The sequence below is a fragment of the Hemiscyllium ocellatum genome, chromosome 45, assembly GCF_020745735.1.
Source record: "Hemiscyllium ocellatum isolate sHemOce1 chromosome 45, sHemOce1.pat.X.cur, whole genome shotgun sequence".
NCBI classification, from domain to species: domain Eukaryota; kingdom Metazoa; phylum Chordata; class Chondrichthyes; order Orectolobiformes; family Hemiscylliidae; genus Hemiscyllium; species Hemiscyllium ocellatum.
Genome location: NC_083445.1, coordinates 1,472,272 through 1,491,531, shown reverse-complemented (window position 1 = coordinate 1,491,531; position 19,260 = coordinate 1,472,272). Strand labels below are relative to the sequence as shown.

General features: G+C 50.6%; 1 protein-coding gene across 6 annotated transcripts in view; it reads right to left on the bottom strand.

The window, feature by feature from the left end:
• The window catches only part of fbxw9 (F-box and WD repeat domain containing 9), a 27,318-nt gene extending 8,058 nt beyond the window's left edge, over window positions 1-19,260 (bottom strand). The window contains exons 1-9 of one of the 6 annotated variants that reach the window (XM_060855329.1): window positions 19,200-19,216; window positions 16,288-16,345; window positions 15,151-15,634; window positions 14,823-14,962; window positions 14,039-14,167; window positions 13,391-13,503; window positions 11,019-11,110; window positions 5,616-5,764; window positions 4,243-4,356 (exon numbers count right to left, since the gene is read on the bottom strand). In XM_060855329.1, coding sequence (XP_060711312.1) covers window positions 4,243-4,356; window positions 5,616-5,764; window positions 11,019-11,110; window positions 13,391-13,503; window positions 14,039-14,167; window positions 14,823-14,962; window positions 15,151-15,598 — 1,185 coding nt within the window. In that variant the 5' untranslated portion in view covers window positions 15,599-15,634; window positions 16,288-16,345; window positions 19,200-19,216. Of the gene's footprint in view, window positions 1-4,242; window positions 4,357-5,615; window positions 5,765-11,018; window positions 11,111-13,390; window positions 13,504-14,038; window positions 14,168-14,822; window positions 14,963-15,150; window positions 15,635-16,131; window positions 16,154-16,287; window positions 16,681-18,930; window positions 18,957-19,199 lie in introns of those variants that run through there. The other 5 variants (XM_060855328.1, XM_060855331.1, XM_060855333.1 and 2 more) reach the window with 5 other exon arrangements.

Genomic DNA, 19,260 nt, shown 5'->3' with positions numbered 1-19,260 from the left:
CCTGTACAGCTGCAGAAGCACCTCTTTGCTTCTATACTCAATCCCTCTTGTTATGAAGGCCAGCATGCTATTAGCCTTCTTCACTACCTGCTGTACCTGCATGCTTGCCTTCATTGACTGGTGTACAAGAACACCCAGATCTCTCTATACTGTCCCTTTACCTAAATTGACTCCATTGAGGTAGTAATCTGCCTTCCTGTTCTTGCCAAAGTGGATAACCATATATTTATCCACATTAACCTGCATCTGCCATGCATCTGACCACTCACCTAACTTGTCCAGGTCACCCTGTAATCTCCTAACATCCTCCTCACATTTCACCCTGCCACCCAGCTTAGTATCATCAGCAAATTTGCTAACGTTATTACTAATACCATCTTCTATATCATTAACATATATTGTAAAAAGCTGCGGTCCCAGTACTGATCCCTGTGGTACCCCACTGGTCACTGCCTGCCATTCCGAAATGGAGCCGTTTATCACTATTCTTTGCTTCCTATCAGCCAACCAACTTTCAGTCCAAGTTAATACTTTGCCCCCAATACCGTGCACCCTAATTTTGCTCACTAACCTCCTATGTGGGACTTTATCAAACGCTTTCTGAAAGTCCAGGTACACTACATCTACTGGATCTCCCTCGTCCATCTTCAGAGTTACATCCTCAAAAAATTCCAAAGATTAGTCAAGCATGATTTCCCCTTCATAAATCCATGCTGACTCTGACCTATCCTGTTACTACTATCCAGATGTGTCGTAATTTCATCCTTTATAATAGACTCCAGCATCTGTCCCACCACTGAGGTCAGACTAACTGATCTATAATTTCCTGCTTTCTCTCTGCCACCTTTCTTAAAAAGTGGTACAACATTAGCCACCCTCCAATCCGCAGGAACTGATCTGAATCTATCGAACTCTGGAAAATAATCACCAACGCAGCCACGATTTCTCGAGCCACCTCCTTCAGTACCCTGGGATGTAGACCATCAGGCCCCGGGGACTTATCAACCTTCAGACCTAACAGTCTCTCCAACACCAATTCCTGGCAAATATAAATTCCCTTAAGTTCAGGTCCTTCAGCCACTGTTACCTCAGGGAGATTGCTTGTGTCTTCCCCAGTGAAGACAGATCTGAAGTACCACTTCAATTCTTCTGCCATTTCTTTGTTCCCTATAATATATTCACCTGCTTCTATCTTCAAGGGCCCAATTTTAGTCTTAACCATTTTTTTGCTTTTCACATACCTAAAAAAGCTTTTACTACCCTGCTTTATATTTTTGGCCAGTTTACCTTCATACCTCATTTTTTCTCTGCGTATTTCCTTCTTAGTAATCCTCTGTTGTTCTTTAAAAGCTTCCCAGTCCTCCGTTTTCCCACTTATCTTTGCTATGTTATACTTTTTCTCTTTTATCTTTATATGTTTCTTAACTTCCCTCGTCAGCCACGGCCACCCATGCCTCCTCCTAGGATCCTTCTTCCTTTTTGGAATGAACTGATCCTGCATCTTCTGCATTATACACAGATATATCTGCCATTGTTCCTCCACTGTCATCCCTGCTAAGGCATTGCACCATTGAACTTTGGCCAGGTCCTCCCTCATAGCTCCATAGTTCCCTTTATTCAACTGAAATATTGTCACTTCCGATTGTACCCTCTCCCTCTCAAATTGCAGATTGAAGCTTATTGTATTATGGTCACTACTTCCCAATGGCTCCTTCACTTCGAGGTCCCTATCAATTCTGGTTCGTTGCACAATACCAGATCCAGAATTGCCTTCTCCCTGGTCGGCTCCAGCACCAGCTGTTCTAAGAATCCATCTCGAAGGCACTCCACAAAGTCTCTTTCTTGAGGTCCAATACCATCCTGATTCTCCCAGTCTTCCTGCATGTTGAAATCCCCCATAACAACTGTAGTAACATCTTTCTGACAGGCCAATTTCAGCTCATGATTCAACTTACATCCAACATCCAGACTACTGTTTGGAGGCCTGTAGATAACACCCAAGAGGGTCTTTTTACCCTTAGTATTTCTCAGCTCTATCCACACTGACTCTACATCCCCTGATTTTAGGTTCCCCCGGCGCTAGGGACTGAATATCATCCCTTGCCAACATGACCACCCCACCCCCTTCTGCCCGTCAGTCTGTCCTTACGATAGCACGTGTAGCCTTGAATATTCATTTTCCAGGCCCTGTCCACTTGAGGCCACGTCTCAGTTTTCCCCACAATATGGTATCTGCCAATTTCCAAAAGAGCCTCAAGCTCATCCATCTTATTTCTAATGCTTCGTGCATTCATGTATAGTATTTTTAATTTGTTACTGCCCTCACCCTTTCCATCAACTCCTATTTCACTCAACCTTACAGCATGATCCCTTTCTGAATTTTCTGCCTCATTGATACAGTTGTCTTTCTTGACTTCCCTTGTTCTAACTTTCCCTCCAATTTCCTTCTTAAACATCCAGTTTGTCCCCTCTCTCCAGATGAGCTGGAGCCGAGAGGGGTGTCTACAGGAATCTGCGGTTGGCAGTAAGGAGATGGTTGGTCTATGGACTAGTGACCAGCTATCCATGACAAAAGACTCCTGCCCAAGAACAGCTAGGTGATTGGCTCCCAGCTAAATGAACATTTTGAGGGCATGAATGTTTGGAAAACATCAGAGGTCAAGAGAAGGTGCTGTTGATATTTGCTGTAAAAAACATGTCACCCTGAAGCTAGCCTGTCTCTATCCTCTGCACAGGTGCTGTATGAGTCAGGGACCTTTCGAAGAGTGAAAGCGTCATCCACTACCTCCTGCACGTAGTGAATGTATCCAGTGAAGACAGATCAAGTAGTAGTGCTCAGGTCAACAAAACAATAATCGCAGCAAGTTGTGAACACCGACTCACTCAACTGCCTTCCCAGTTTCTCCATCCATCAGAACACCAAACTTTATTGTGAATGTTTGCATCTGTATAGAGGGAGAGCTTTATAAGGGGATTAAAATTTTCACCAGTAGACAACGGAGCTATGGGCGGCACGGTGGCACAGTGGTTAGCACTGCTGCCTCACAGCGCCAGAGACCCGGGTTCAATTCCCGCCTCGGGCGACTGACTGTGTGGGGTTTGCACGTTCTCCCCGTGTCTGCGTGGGTTTCCTCCGGGTGCTCCGGTTTCCTCCCACAGTCCAAAGATATGCAGGTCAGGTGAATTAGCCATGCTAAATTGCCCGTAGTGTTAGGTGAAGGGATAAATGTAGGGGAATGGGTAGGTTGCGCTTCGGTGGATCAGCGTGGACTTGTTGGGCCGAAGGGCCTGTTTCCACACTAAGTAATCTAAAAAAAAAGTCTGGTATCGGTCTTTCTGACATCTGGGTCTGAAAGTCAGGTCAGACGGAGAATTCTGCATATTTTTGACAGTCTTTACCTTTTGTGAGAAGAGCAGTGACCCGAGGGAGCGGGTTTATTGTCGACACTGTAAGGGCCAACAGATTTATCCTTTCAGACAATAAACTGGAAGGAAAGTCCGAGACTGTGACATCCCTAAAATACCAGGAGAGGTTTGCAACTTGAAAAAGTCAGGTGCCGTATATTTTTATCTGTACAAGATTGCGTTGCTTTAGGAATGTTACAACGTAATAGAAACACAGTGACTCGGGGAGTCTGGGAGTTAAAGAAACAATGACAGCCCTTGGATTAGTTCAGCTGCAGTCTGCCCCGCAGCACTGAGAAACAGCAAAGGGATTGTGCTAACAGCATGTCATCATTACTAAAACCAAAATAAAACACAAGAGATATCTCGTTAACTTGAGATCTGGACTTTTGATTGACAGAAGTTGTTTTCCCTGACAATATTTTTCCAGCCATAATATTTGTGTCTGATGTCTTTTGAGTGAATGCATGTATGCTTGACATGTTAAAGGGTGAGGGTTAAGTTGCATAGTCATGAAGTAATTTGTTACTTTCCTGACAATGATGGAAGCTGGTGTGAATTAGTTTTGCCCTTGAATAGCACTCAGCTAGGCCGATCACCTTAGCAGTTTAATGGAGTATTTACACATCTGTGTCAGCTCTAGAATAGTGAGACTTGATCATTGGGCATTCTGAGCAAATGGAACAGCTGCTTGCCTGGTTCCTGTTAAATACCCCACATTACAGAGCTAAACAGCATCAAGGCCCATCAATACCATCCCCCCTCTACTACCCCCCCCCCCCCACCCCCCCCCCCCCCCCCCCCCCCCCCCCCCCGGCCCGGTGTACCGGGTCTTACCTTGACGTGTTGAAAGCTGCCACCCTGTTCGTCAAAGACATGGACCAGCCCCCACTTGTCCCCGGCCCACAGTTCACCGTGAGCGTAAGACATGGTCGATAGATAGGAATCCAACTGAGACAGAGAGAGAGAGAGAGTGAGAGAGAGACAGATAGTGTATCAGAGAGAGAGAGAGAGAGAGAGAGATACTCTCACTCACACAGACAGATAGAGTGAGAGAGAGACAGTGTATCAGAGAGAGAGAGAAAGAGAGAGATACTCACACACACACAGACAGACAGACAGAGAGTGAGAGAGAGACAGTATATCAGAGAGAGAGAAAGAGAGAGATACTCATACACACACACACACAGAGACAGAGACAGTGTATCAGAGAGAGAGGAGACAGAGAGAGAGAGACTCTCACACACAGACACAGACAGAGACAGACACAGACATATAGAGAGAGAGAGAGAGAGAAATATAGACACAGAGAGAGATACAGAGAGTGAGAGAGAGATCTTTTGACCAGGAAGCAGTTACAGAGTTGAGGGGTGGATTGATGTGAATTGAGGTCTTACAAGGATTTACAAACCTGGGACAGTTTTTATATCACGGCTTTTCTCAGGAAAGTGTGGTCAGGTACCGGGTGGCATTTGACCAGGAGAGGGGAAGAATGTTGTTACTGCTTTAAACTCTCAGGGACCAGGTCAGTGCCGCTATCGAGATTAAACTCTGGGGGACAGGGTCAGTAACGTGACGGTGATTAAACTCTGGGGGACAGGGTCAGTAACGTGACGGTGAATAAACTCTGGGGGACAGGTCAGTAACGTGACGGTGATTAAACTCTGGGGGACAGGGTCAGTAACGTGACGGTGATTAAACTCTGGGGGAGAGGGTCAGTATCGTGACAGTGATTAAACTCTGGGGGACAGGGTCAGTAACGTGACGGTGATTAAACTCTGGGGGACAGGGTCAGTAACGTGACGGTGATTAAACACTGGGGGACAGGGTCAGTAACGTGACGGTGATTAAACTCTGGGGGAGAGGGTCAGTAACGTGACGGTGATTAAACTCTGGGGGACAGGGTCAGTAACGTGACGGTGATTAAACTCTGGGGGACAGGGTCAGTAACGTGACGGTGATTAAACTCTGGGGGAGAGGGTCAGTAACGTGACGGCGATTAAACTCTGGGGGACAGGGTCAGTAACATGACGGCGATTAAACTCTGGGGGACAGGGTCAGTAACATGACGGCGATTAAACTCTGGGGGACAGGGTCAGTAACGTGACGGTGATTAAACTCTGGGGGACAGGGTCAGTAACGTGACGGCGATTAAACTCTGGGGGACAGGGTCAGTAACGTGACGGTGATTAAACTCTGTCTGGATGTACCTGAAGCTTTTGGAGAATGTGATTTGTTCGTCGATCAACCACAACTAATGTCCGATCCTCACTGCCTGAAAGGACAAAGTGGTCATTGGCAGCGAGACACAGCACCGCGCTGGAGTGGAGCTTCCAACTGGACAACATTGGGTAACCAGCTGCAATACACAGGAACAAAGAACATTACAGCACAGGAACAGGCCCTTCGGCCCTCCAAGCCTGCACTGATCCATATCCTCTATCTAAACCGGTCACCTATTTTCTAAGGGTTTGTGTCCCTCTGCCCCCTGCCCATTCATGTATCTGCCTCGATGCACCTTAAATGACGCTATCGTTCCTGCCTTTACCACCTCCGTTGGTAATGCATTCCAGGCACCCACCACCGCCTGCAGAAAGAACTTCCCACACATATCTCCCCTAAACGTTATCCCCTCTCACTTTGAACTCCTGACCCCTCGTAATTCAGTCCCACACTCTGAGGGGAAAAAGCTTCTTGCTATCCACCCTGTCTGTCATCGACCTCAATCAGGTCTCCCCTCAACCTCCATCTTTCTAATGAAAATAAACTTAACCTACTCAACCTCTCTTCATAGTGAGCACCCTCCATACCAGGCAACATCCTGGTGAACCACCTCAGCACCCTCTCCAAAGCATCCACACCCTTCTGGTAATGTGGCGACCAGAACTGTGTGCTGTATTCCAAATGTGGCTGACCCAGAGTCCTATACCCCTGTAACATGACCTGCCAACTCGTGTACTCAATGCCCTGTCCGATGAAGGAAAGCACGCCATATGCTTTCTTGACCACTCTACTGACCTGCGTCGCCACCTTCAGGGGACAACGGACCTGCACACCCAGATCTCTCTGTACAGCAACTTTCCCCAGGACTTTTCCCACTCACTGCATAGTTTGCTTTCAGATTGCATCACATTTGCTCGAATTGAACTCCATCTGCCATTTCTCCACCCAGCTCTCCAATCTATCTATATTCTGCTGTATTCTCTGACAGTCCCCTTCACTATCTGATACTCCACCAATCTTAGTGTCACCTGCAGACTTGTGATTCAGACCACCTATACCTTCCTCCAGACCATTTATGTATATCACAAACGACAGCTTGGTCCCAGCACCGATCCCTGTGGGACACCACTGGCCACAGGTCGCCATTTGGAGAAACACCCTTCCACTACGACTGCCTGTCTCTGTTGCCCAGTCAGTTCTGTATCCATCCAGCTAGTACACCCTGGACCCCGTGTGACCTCACTTTCTCCATCAGCCTACCATAGGGAACCTTCATATGCCTTACTAAAGTCCACGTAGATGACATCTACATCCCTTCCCTCAACTAACATCGTCACTTCCTCAAAGAATTCTATTAAGTTGGGAAGACATGACCTTCCCCGTATAAACCCATGTTACTTATCACTGATAAACCCATTTTCTTCCAAATGGGTATATACCCTATCCCTCAGGATCCTCTCCAGTAGCTTCCCTACCACTGACACCAAGCTCACTGGTCTATAATTACCTGGATTATCCCTGTTACCCTTCTTAAACAAGGGGACAACATTAGCAATTCTCCTGTCTTCAAGACCTCACCCATGTTCAAGGATGCTGCAAAGATATCTGTTAAGGCCCCAGCTATTGGTTAGCACTGCTGCCTCACAGCACCAGGGACCTGGGTTCAATTCCCGCCTCAGGCGACTGACTGTGTGGAGTTTGCACGTTCTCCCCGTGTCTGCGTGGGTTTCCTCCGGGTGCTCCGGTTTCCTCCCACAGTCCAAAGATGTGCGGGTCAGGTGAATTGGCCATGCTAAATTGCCCGTAGTATTTGGTAAGGGGTAAACGTAGGGGTATGGGCGGGTTGCGCTTCGGCGGGTCGGTGTGGACTTGTTGGGCCGAAGGGCCTGTTTCCACACTGTAAGTAATCTAATCTAATCTAATCTAATCTATTTCCTCTCTCACTTCCCTCAATAACCTGGGATAAATCCCACCCAGACCTGGGGACTTGTCCACCTTAGTGCGGTTTAGAATACCCAACACTTCCTCCCTCCTTATGCTGACTTGACCTAGAGTAATCAAACATCTATCCCTCACCCCAACATCCATCATGTCCCTCTCCTTGGTGAATACCGATGCAAAGTACTTGTTAAGAATCTCACGCATTTTCTCTGACTCCAGGCATATTTTTCCTCCTTTGTCCTTGAGTGGGCCAACCCTTTCTCTAGTTACCCTCTTGCTCCTTATACATGAATAAAAGGCTTTGGGGTTTTCCTAAAGATATCTCATGCCTCTTTTTAGCCCTCTTAATTCCTAGTTTCAGATTGTTCCTACATTCCTGATATTCTTCCAGAGCTTCACCTTCAGTCACCTAGACTTTCTGTACACTTCCTTTTTCCTCTTAGCTAGTCTCTCACTTTCACCTGCCGTCCATGGTTCCATAACCTTGCCATTTCTATCCCTCATTCCCACAGGGCCATGTCTCTCCTGCACTCTAAGCAACCTCTCTATAAAAGCTTATCAAATCTGGATTTACCGTCAAACTGCTGCTCCCCATCCACATTCCCCAGCTCCTGCCAAATTCTGCTATAGTTGGTCTTCCCTGAATTTAGCACACTTTCTTTACGATCATCCTCGCCTTTGTCAATGAGTATTCTAAAACTTATGGAACGGTGATCACTATTCCCAAAATAATCCCCGACTGAAACTTCAACCACCAGGCCAGGCTCATTCCTCGATCCCAGCTCCAGGATGGCCCCTTCTCCTGATTATTCCCATAATGCTCTAGAAAACCCTCCTGGTGCTCCTCACAAATTCTGCTCCATCCAGAACACTAACACTAAGTGAATCCCAGTCAATGTTGGGAAAATTAAAATCTCCCATCACCACCACCCTGCTGCTCTGACATCTTTCCATATTTATACCTCGATCTCCCGCTCGCTGCTGGGAGACCTGGAGTATAGCCCCAACATTGTTACCACACTCTATTTCTAAGCTCTGCCCATATTGCCTCACTGCACGAGTCCTCCACACTGTGATATCCTCTTTGACCAGTCGTGAAATTCCTCCACCTCTTTTACATCACTCCCTATCCCATCTGAAGCATTGATATCCTGGGATATTTAATTGCCGATCATGCCCTTCCCTCAACCCAGTCTCAGTAGTAGCAATAATATCATACTCCCACGTACTAATCCAAGCCCCAGATCCATCTGCCTTACCTGCCACACTTCTTGCATGTACCTCAGACCACCTGTCCCTTTGTGTTCATCATCGTTGTTAAGAAAGCATATAGTATTTTGGCTTTCATTAATAGGGGGATTGAGTTTAAGAACCGCGAGGTTTTGCTATAGCTCTACAAGTCCCTGGTGAGACCACACTTGGAATATTGCATCTAGTTCTGGTCACCCTACTATAGGAAAGATACAGAGGCTTTGGAGAGGGTGCAAAGAAGGTTTACCAGGATGCTGCCTGGACTGGAGGGCTTGTCTTATGAAGAAAGGTTGAATAAGCTCGGACTTTTCTCTCTGGAGAGGAGGAGGAAGAGAGGAGACCTGATCGAGGTGTACAAGGTAATGAGTGGAATAGATAGAGTCAATAGCCAGAGACCTTTCCCCAGGGCAGGATGATTGGTACGAGGAGTCAGAGTTTTAAGATATTAGGAGGATGGTATAGAGGAGAGTTGTGAATGCATGGAATGCGTTGCCAGCGATGGTGGTGGAAGCAGAGTCATTGGGGACATTTAAGTGACTGCTGGACATGCACATGGATAGCAGTGAGTTGAGGGGTGTGTAGGTTAACTGATTATATTTTACATTAGGATTAAACCTCAGCACAACATCGTGGGCCTGAGGGCCTGTTCTGTGTTGTACTTTTCTTTGTTCTAGGTTCTATCTGCTCCCAGCCTCCTCTTCCCCTTAGTCACGCTGACTCCATTATCTAGTTCCTTACAGGCTTTAGTTACTACCTCCTTCCTGTCCACTAACCACCTCATTTGGTTCCCATCCCCCTGCTACATTAGTTTAAACCCTCCCCAATAACAATAGTAAAAACCCCCCCAAGGACACTGATTCCAGTCCAGTCCAGATGTAGACCATCCACCTCCCCCCAGAACCTGTCCCAATGTCCCAAAACTCTGAACGCCTCCCTCCTGCACCATCTCTCAGGAGGTAAACAGTCAAGAGGTGGAATTAAACAACACAGAAACCAACCTCAATCCACACTGTTCACAATGAGTATGAGACTCCCTCTCTCTCGCTCTGAGGCAGAGCCAAGGAGGGAAAGTCACTGCACAGAGTCTGTGGGAGATGAAAAGGTCAAAGCTCTATCAGTGGGAATGGAACAGCAAGAGAAAGTGATTGGACTCAACATCATTCTCAACATCTACCTCTCCTGGTGGATCGGACTCTCCCCAGGGTATAGATCCCCCCCCTCTCCTGGTGGATCTGACTCTCCCCAGGGTACAGTTTTTCCCCCTCTCCTGGTGGATCTGACTCTCCCCGGGGTACAGCTCCCCCTCTCCTGGTGGATCTGACTCTCCCCGGGGTATAGTTCCCCTCTCTCCTGGTGGATCTGACTCTCCCCAGGGTATAGATCTCCCCCTCTCCTGGTGGATCTGACTCTCCCCGGGGTATAGTTCCCCTCTCTCCTGGTGGATCTGACTCTCCCCAGGGTACAGCTCCCCATCTCCTGGTGGATCTGAATTTCCCCGGGGTATAGGTTTTCCCCCTCTCCTGGTGGATCTGACTCTCCCCGGGGTACAGCTCCCCCTCTCCTGGTGGATCTGACTCTCCCCGGGGTACAGCTCCCCCTCTCCTGGTGGATCTGACTCTCCCCGGGGTACAGCTCCCCCTCTCCTGGTGGATCTGACTCTCCCAGGGGTACAGCTCCCCATCTCCTGGTGGATCTGAATTTCCCCGGGGTATAGGTTTTCCCCCTCTCCTGGTGGATCTGACTCTCCCCGGGGTACAGCTCCCCCTCTCCTGGTGGATCTGACTCTCCCCGGGGTACAGCTCCCCCTCTCCTGGTGGATCTGACTCTCCCCGGGGTACAGCTCCCCCTCTCCTGGTGGATCTGACTCTCCCCGGGGTACAGCTCCCCCTCTCCTGGTGGATCTGACTCTCCCCGGGGTACAGCTCCCCCTCTCCTGGTGGATCTGACTCTCCCCGAGGTACAGCTCCCCCTCTCCTGGTGGATCTGACTCTCCCCGAGGTACAGCTCCCCCTCTCCTGGTGGATCTGACTCTCCCCGGGGTACAGCTCCCCCTCTCCTGGTGGATCTGACTCTCCCCGAGGTACAGCTCCCCATCTCCTGATCCCTGTTCTATGATGATCAGGCTCCCACTGTTCACACTTGGCCCGAATCTGAAGATCCCCATATCAAACAGAACGTGCTCGAGTCGGTGGTCTCACCTCGTGGGTCATACAAGGTGACCGTCTTGTCATATGTTCCCGTAACCAGTACATCAGGCCGGTAAACCAGGCAGAGCACAGCTGCCTTCCCCCTGTGGAAATAAAACTTCAGTCAATCACCGTACTGCTCCTGCTGTAACTGGGCAGCACTGTCCACCTCCTCCCCCCCCCCCCAACTCTCCTCCTCCCCCACCCCGTACTGAGAGCAGCCCAGACTCAGTCACAGCCCTCTGCCCCCTCCCTGGCAGATCCACACAGTCAGACTGGAGGGCACCACAGCTGGCATTCCCAATGCAGCCTCCGTCGAGGCACCGTGCAGCAAGGGGAGGGGGTCGTCAGGACGGTGGGGTTTCTCAGACTCCCATTCCCCAGGTGCTGAGGGTACACAATAACCTCCCGAGAGTCAGCAAAGGTATCGGACATTCGGAAAGGATAAGCAGAAAAGGAGCAGGAGGTGGGGCAGCTCAGATAGACAAAAATGAAACCAGAACAGCAACAAGAAATAATTTTGGTTTGGAGAATTGAAATGTCAAATCAATTGGGTGGAGATGAGAAATATCAGAGGACGTAGACACTAGTCAGAAGCAGCTAATAGTCCCAATTCGCCCAACAGTGGCTCCACTCCACAACAGTTCATACACGAAACGCTCACAGAATACATTCGGGAGTTTCTTAGAATAACACACTTGGGAAGCAATCCAAGAGTGGGCTCGTTTTTGTACTCAGCAATTTGTAATGCTGCAAGATTAATTAACAATTTCATAGGAAGAGTGATCATAACTTAAAAAATTACACATTTACTTTAAGGGTGAGAAATCTGAGTCTAAAGCAAGTGCTTTAAACTTTGCCAAGGTGTGAAGTTGGAGTTTGTTAAAGTGGCCTGGGGAAATAGGTTACAGGTTAAGACCAGAGAGAAGCAGTGACAGGCACTGAAGGAGATATGTCACAGCTCAACAAAAACATATTCCATTCAGAAGGAACCCCTCAGTGAGAAGTGTGAACCGTCCATGGATGACTAAGAAAGCTGGCATCATGTCAGGTTTACAGAACACAGATACATGCTGCAGAAATTAGAGGATTGGTAACATTTTACAAAACAGCAAAGGATGGGTAAGAGAATTATAAAGAGGGAGAAATTGGAATATGAAAAATAATTAACAGTATATAAAGAGACAGTAAACATTCCCCAGTACTCAAATGGTATTGGTTTATCTTGGCTTTCCCAACATATTAAGGAACTTTGAAAGGTTACGGAGGGAGATAAGGGCTCGTGGTGTCAGTGGTGGTTTATTAACATGGTTGAGAATTGATAAACTGACAGGAAACTGTCGCTTAAAGGAATAACTGGTAAACTGTAACCAGGGGAGTGCTGCTGTGCCTTAACTAACACAATCTGTATTAACGACCTGCAGGTAAGGTCATAGAACAAGTTAGTTAGTGATTGAAGTCAGACAGGAAAGCAAGTTGTGAGGCAGAACCAAAGTCTGTAAAGAGACACGGCCCGGTTGAGTGAGTGACAGGAGACGTGTAACATGAGAATTCAGGAGGCTGCCCACTTTGGCAGGAAGAGGAGAAAGGCAGTATATTATTTAACTGGAGAGAGGGTGCAGAACTCTGAGCTATGGGGGAGCTGGTAGCCTGGGACAACAAGTCATTCAGACCGCACATCGAAGTTTGGCCTTTATCACAGGAAGGATGGAAATGTAAAAGGAACATGACAGCAGCTGTAGGCCTTTTGAGCCTACCCCATCAGACAACTGATGGGCCGAATAGCCTACTCCTTCTCTGATCTGAACTCAGGGAACAACCTGATCAGACAGCGGCCCAGTTTACTTCCAGCTGCCTTTGCAGGATGACGAGAATCATCACAGGAACACTTTCAGATCGTGGGAGCAAATTACTGCAGCTGCTGGAATCTGTCCCGACATCACAGCGTAGTGTCCACGGGGAGGCAGCAAGCTAACATTTCACAGCTCTGACAGTCAGAAAGACTGGCAACAGGAGCTTGCTCGCACTCCACACTTTCTGCCTGACTGGCTGTGATCTCCAGTATTTGTTGTTTTCATCACTTTCAGTTCTCCCTCCTGGAACCAGACTGGGTTGTGACAGAGGGGTTAGGGAGGGAGAGAGACACGGTCAGCTTCCTGGTCAGCTGTAAACCTGACTGACAGCATAGCTTCAGCCTCTCCCCCTTCAATGGAGGAGGCCGGAGCGGGGCCCAGTGGGATCCTCAGCTGCCCTCAGGGAACAGCAGGAAGGACAAGTCCCGTCAGGGCCAGGCAGCATCACCAGAGGGGGCCTGGGTCAATCCGCACCCCACCCCCTCCTGACACTCACATCACTGGAGCCAATGACTGAGGCACAGACATTACCTGATCTCTCGCACTCCTGCCCCCTCTGAAGCCATGTCCCAGAGCTTGACGCTACTGTCCCAGGATCCAGAGCAGAGTATGTGGTCCTGAGCTGCAAGAGCCCAAACCCAACCCTGTAACAAGAGCAGAGGGTCACACTGGTCAAGAACAGGCAGAGAACTTCACAACAGAATCTAGAACACAGCTTTCCAGAGCATCTTTCCTGACCTCCCAAAGTGCATGACAGCAGAAAGGGGTGCCCTGAACTGGAGTCAAGGTTCGCACAGCAAGATCCCATAAAACTGTGATACAATATTAACCAGATGAGATGCTTGGGTAATAGTGATGGGGCAGGACCCAGGTGTGAAAATATGTTGCAGCAGGTCAGGCAGCATCCAAGGAGCAGGAGAATCGACGTGTCGGGCATAAGCCCTTCTTCAGGAAACCTAATTTCCTGCACCACATTTCCAGCTCTGATCCCCAGCATCTGCGGTCCTCACTTTCTCCAGGACCCAGATGTCCCAACCGAGGGGACAGACATCATCCCTCTCATGCCTGGCAGCAGCAGCAGCTTTTCTCTCCCTAGCTGCAGGCCTGCTGTTCGGGCGATGAACTAGCCCAGTGCCACCCCCACCCTCAGCAGCTCAGCCCCCACACCGCTCTCCTCACCCTGTGTGTCCCCCGGGGTTGGTCTCCGAGAGTTTTCACCAGCACCTTCTCCCCATCCTGTCCTAAACGTCTCAGGTCCCAGATATTCACATTCCGATCCCTGGATCCAGAAACACACAGCGAAGCGTTCTGTAGGACAGCAAGTAACAAAACGGTTACAATCTCAGCCATCAGCAGTGAGTCTGCCCCGGGACGGCAAGGATGGGAACAGGCACCCTTACCGTTTGTCATTTACATAAATATTAAGTGGGTTGGGTAGAGAGGTTAATAGTGAAGATGGTTGTAGGTTACAGGAAGATACAGATGGGTTGGTCAGATGGACAGACCAATGACAGATAATCTTTAACCTGATAACTACGAGGTGATACACTTTGGAAGAAGAAACAAGATGAGGGAGTATTTAATGAATAAGGACACTGGGTAACTTAGAGGAGCAGAAGGATTGGAGGGTAATTATTCACAGATCCCTGAAGGCAGCAGAGCACGTGAACAGGAGGGTTAAGGCCGTATATGGGACACCTGCTTTCACTTAGTCATGGCAGAGAGTACTAAGAACAAGGATGTAATGCTGGAGTTGTACAGAGTGTTGGTCAGGCCACAGCTGGGGTAGTGTGTGTGTTTCTGGTCATCTCACTATAGGACGGATGTGCTAGCACTACAAGGGCTACAGACAGACAGACAGACCGGGAGGCACAAGGCGGGCAGACTGACACAAAGACCCTGCCCTGTGGACCCTGCAGTACTGATACAGTAGGTTTGGTGGGATCACTTGCTACCAATTTACCTGAATCAGCAAGACAGTGTCGACTGAGGCAAAATGTCCATCATTTAATGAGAAATGTTGAACCTTTGGATTACTCGTGGACCAAAGGGACAGATGCTCCTCAAGCTCGATACAAGCTGAGGGCCAATCAAATTCCTTTCCTATAAAAACAGAAACAGAATTAGAAAGAGACAAGTCTGACCAGAATCCAAACCACAGCTCTAACCTAAAAGTCACCCATTCACCCACTCTCTAACCTCAACACACATCCTGCCCTCAACCCCACCCAATCCCCCCATAACAGTCATGTCTCAGACAGGGACAGACCCAGACAGACAGAGACACAAACCTTCCAATACTGGGTAGCTCATCCCCAAGATCTTCTGGGCCCGGATTCTCCAAGTCACCTCATCAGTCAGGACGTACTGGAATGCTCGACAAACCAACGGCAACACTCCGAGCACAAACCTGGCATCCAGGTATGAGCAGATCTCCAGCACCAGCTCCCAGGGGAGGGACAACAGACCTGACTGATCAGTGTCCCCAGCCAGCACCTGGCTGGAACGCAGTTTCACGTTCAAGTCTGACGCACTCGATTTGGTGATGCGAGTCTGGCTCTCGCTGCTTGGCTCTGGGGGACAACTTTGAGGTCTGGGGCCAGACATTTCAGGGTTCCACACCCGGTCCACATACTCCTGGGCCTGGAGTTCCAGCTCATCCTCCTGTTCTAGATCAGACTCGCCCTCTGGGGTATGATGAGGCTGGGTGCTCAGTCTATCATGAGACTCACTCGTCATAATTTCTTCACTGCTCGAGTCTCAGTGGAACACAGGCTGCAAAAACAAATCGAACAATAATTCACTCGGTGAATCCTAGAAAGAAGCCACAGGTTAAAGTAACTCAGGCTGATGAAAGAATCTTTCCCCTTTCTGGGGAATCTGCAAATAGGGAACACAGTGTCAAAATAATTTAACAGGAACTCAGCAACAAGGAATTCCTTTTCTCAGAGAATGGATAGTTTTTGGAATTTTCATCGACATGAAGCCAAGCCTTTTCCATTCAACTGGTTTGAATGGAAACAGGTTTATGATTGTCAAAGAAGTCAATGGTTATCAGGGAGTAGACGGGAGAATGGAGCAGAGGCCAGTGATGATCATACTGACTGATGGAGCAGGCTTGAGGGGTTTAATTGGTTCTTCCTGACTCCTCAGCGTGCTGTGTTATGGGAAGTTATTGAAACACTTGTTCACAAATCACGTCATGGCACACTACATTTCATCAGCTTGACAAATCACCAGCATGACAGTTTGTCCTGGACACTGAGAATTACCTGTCCTGCACAAAGTGAGGCTATTTTCTAAGATCCAGTCTCAGGTACCTAGATTAAAAGCATTTTACCCACATTTTAAAGAGCAAATAGATATTTTGCTGCTTCATTGATTCTCACGCAATGTACAAAATATATTTAATGGAACATCCTACAAACCCATTGATCTGAGGAGAACGGGTAACTTCACTTTTTAGACATCAGTTTCTTCTCTGCTCTAAGGGGAGGAGATATGTTTGATATTATGAATAAGTAAAGGTAGAGTTAGTTCAGAGTATGTGAATGGGTGGCTCACATTTAAACTAAGTGATAAAATAATGAGCAACAACATGGAGAAAATAACATTGACATGGGGTGGGTTGTGATCTTGAACACGCTGCCTAAAGGGGCTGTGAAAGCAGACACCATCAGAACTTTCAAAAAGGAAGCAGATAAATGCTGAAAGGGAGAGGTTTGTATGGCTTGGGGAAGAGAAACTGGACTCATTTCAGAATCAAATCCGGACAGTGACCTCTCCGTGTGAAACTCCGCCCAATATAAACCAACCCCTATCCAGGGACTGTCAGAGCCCTGCCTCAGGAACACACTGCACCCCCTCCCATACACCCACAAGCAGGAATACCCCCCCCCTCAGGAATAATTCCCACTCCCCCCCCCCCACACACTCCCCCCCCACCTCAGGAATAATCCCCACTCCCCACACACTCCCCCCCCCCCCCCAGGAATAATCCCCACTCCCCACACACTCCCCCCCCCCCTCAGGAATAATCCCCACTCCCCACACACTCCCCCCCCCTCAGGAATAATCCCCACTCCCCACACACCCCCCCCGCCCCCCCCCCAGGAATAATCCCCACTCCCCACACACTCCCCCCCCCCCCCCCAGGAATAATCCCCACCCCCCACACACCCCCCCCCCCCCCTCAGGAATAATCCCCACTCCCCACACACTCCCCCCCCCCTCAGGAATAATCCCCACTCCCCACACACACCCCCCCCCCCTCAGGAATAATCCCCACTCCCCACACACTCCCCCCCCCCCCCCTCAGGAATAATCCCCACTCCCCACACTCCCCCCCCCCCTCAGGAATAATCCACACTCCCCACACACTCCCCCCCCCCCTCAGGAATAATCCCCACTCCCCACACACTCCCCCCCCCCTCAGGAATAATCCACACTCCCCCCCCCTCAGGAATAATCCCCACTCCCCACACACTCCCCCCCCCCTCAGGAATAATCCCCACTCCCCACACACTCCCCCCCCCCCCTCAGGAATAATCCCCACTCCCCACACACTCCCCCCCCCCCCCTCAGGAATAATCCCCACTCCCCACACACTCCCCCCCCCCCCTCAGGAATAATCCCCACTCCCCACACACTCCCCCCCCTCAGGAATAATCCACACTCCCCACACACTCCCCCCCCCCTCAGGAATAATCCCCACTCCCCACACTCCCCCCCCCCTCAGGAATAATCCACACTCCCCACACACTCCCCCCCCCCTCAGGAATAATCCCCACTCCCCACACACTCCCCCCCCCCTCAGGAATAATCCACACTCCCCCCCCCCCTCAGGAATAATCCACACTCCCCACACACTCCCCCCCCCCCTCAGGAATAATCCCCACTCCCCACACACTCCCCCCCCCTCAGGAATAATCCACACTCCCCCCCCCCCCTCAGGAATAATCCCCACTCCCCACACACTCCCCCCCCCTCAGGAATAATCCCCACTCCCCACACACTCCCCCCCCCCTCAGGAATAATCCACACTCCCCACACACTCCCCCCCCCCTCAGGAATAATCCACACTCCCCACACACTCCCCCCCCCCTCAGGAATAATCCACACTCCCCCCCCCCTCAGGAATAATCCACACTCCCCACACACTCCCCCCCCCTCAGGAATAATCCACACTCCCCACACACTCCCCCCCCCCTCAGGAATAATCCACACTCCCCACACACTCCCCCCCCCCCTCAGGAATAATCCCCACTCCCCACACACTCCCCCCCCCCTCAGGAATAATCCCCACTCCCCACACACCCCCCCCCCCCTCAGGAATAATCCCCACTCCCCACACACTCCCCCCCCCTCAGGAATAATCCCCACTCCCCACACACTCCCCCCCCCCTCAGGAATAATCCACACTCCCCACACACTCCCCCCCCCCCCCTCAGGAATAATCCCCACTCCCCACACACTCCCCCCCCCCCTCAGGAATAATCCACACCCCCCCCCCCTCAGGAATAATCCCCACTCCCCACACACTCCCCCCCCCCCCCTCAGGAATAATCCCCACTCCCCACACACTCCCCCCCCCCCTCAGGAATAATCCCCACTCCCCACACACTCCCCCCCCCCTCAGGAATAATCCCCACTCCCCACACACTCCCCCCCCCCCTCAGGAATAATCCCCACTCCCCACACACTCCCCCCCCCCTCAGGAATAATCCCCACTCCCCACACACTCCCCCCCCCCTCAGGAATAATCCCCACTCCCCCCCCCCCCCACACACACACACACACACACACACACCCCACCCTCAGGAATAATCCCCACTCCCCACACACTCCCCCCCCCCTCAGGAATAATCCCCACTCCCCACACACTCCCCCCCCCCTCAGGAATAATCCCCACTCCCCACACACTCCCCCCCCCCTCAGGAATAATCCCCACTCCCCACACACTCCCCCCCCCCCTCAGGAATAATCCCCACTCCCCACACACCCCCCCCCCCCCCCCCTCAGGAATAATCCACACTCCCCACACACTCCCCCCCCCCCCCCCTCAGGAATACCTCTCCCTCTGTGGACATCACTTCCCTGATCCCGCCCCTGCCCCTGCCCCCGCCCCCGCCCCCGCCCCCGCCCCTGCCCCCGCCCCCGCCCCCGCCCCCGCCCCCGCCCCTGCCCCCGCCCCTGCCCCCGCCCCCGCCCCCGCCCCCGCCCCCGCCCCTGCCCCTGCCCCTGCCCCTGCCTCTCTCTCCGTCCCCACCCCCTCAGGGTTGCGGCCTAGTGCTGTCAGGCCGGGCCTGCCCCGCGGCTGAGGCCGGGGATTTTCCGCTACCTCAGTCCCACCCTCAGCTTCCGCATCGCCCTCCGCCTCCCGGCGGCGCAGTCAAAATACG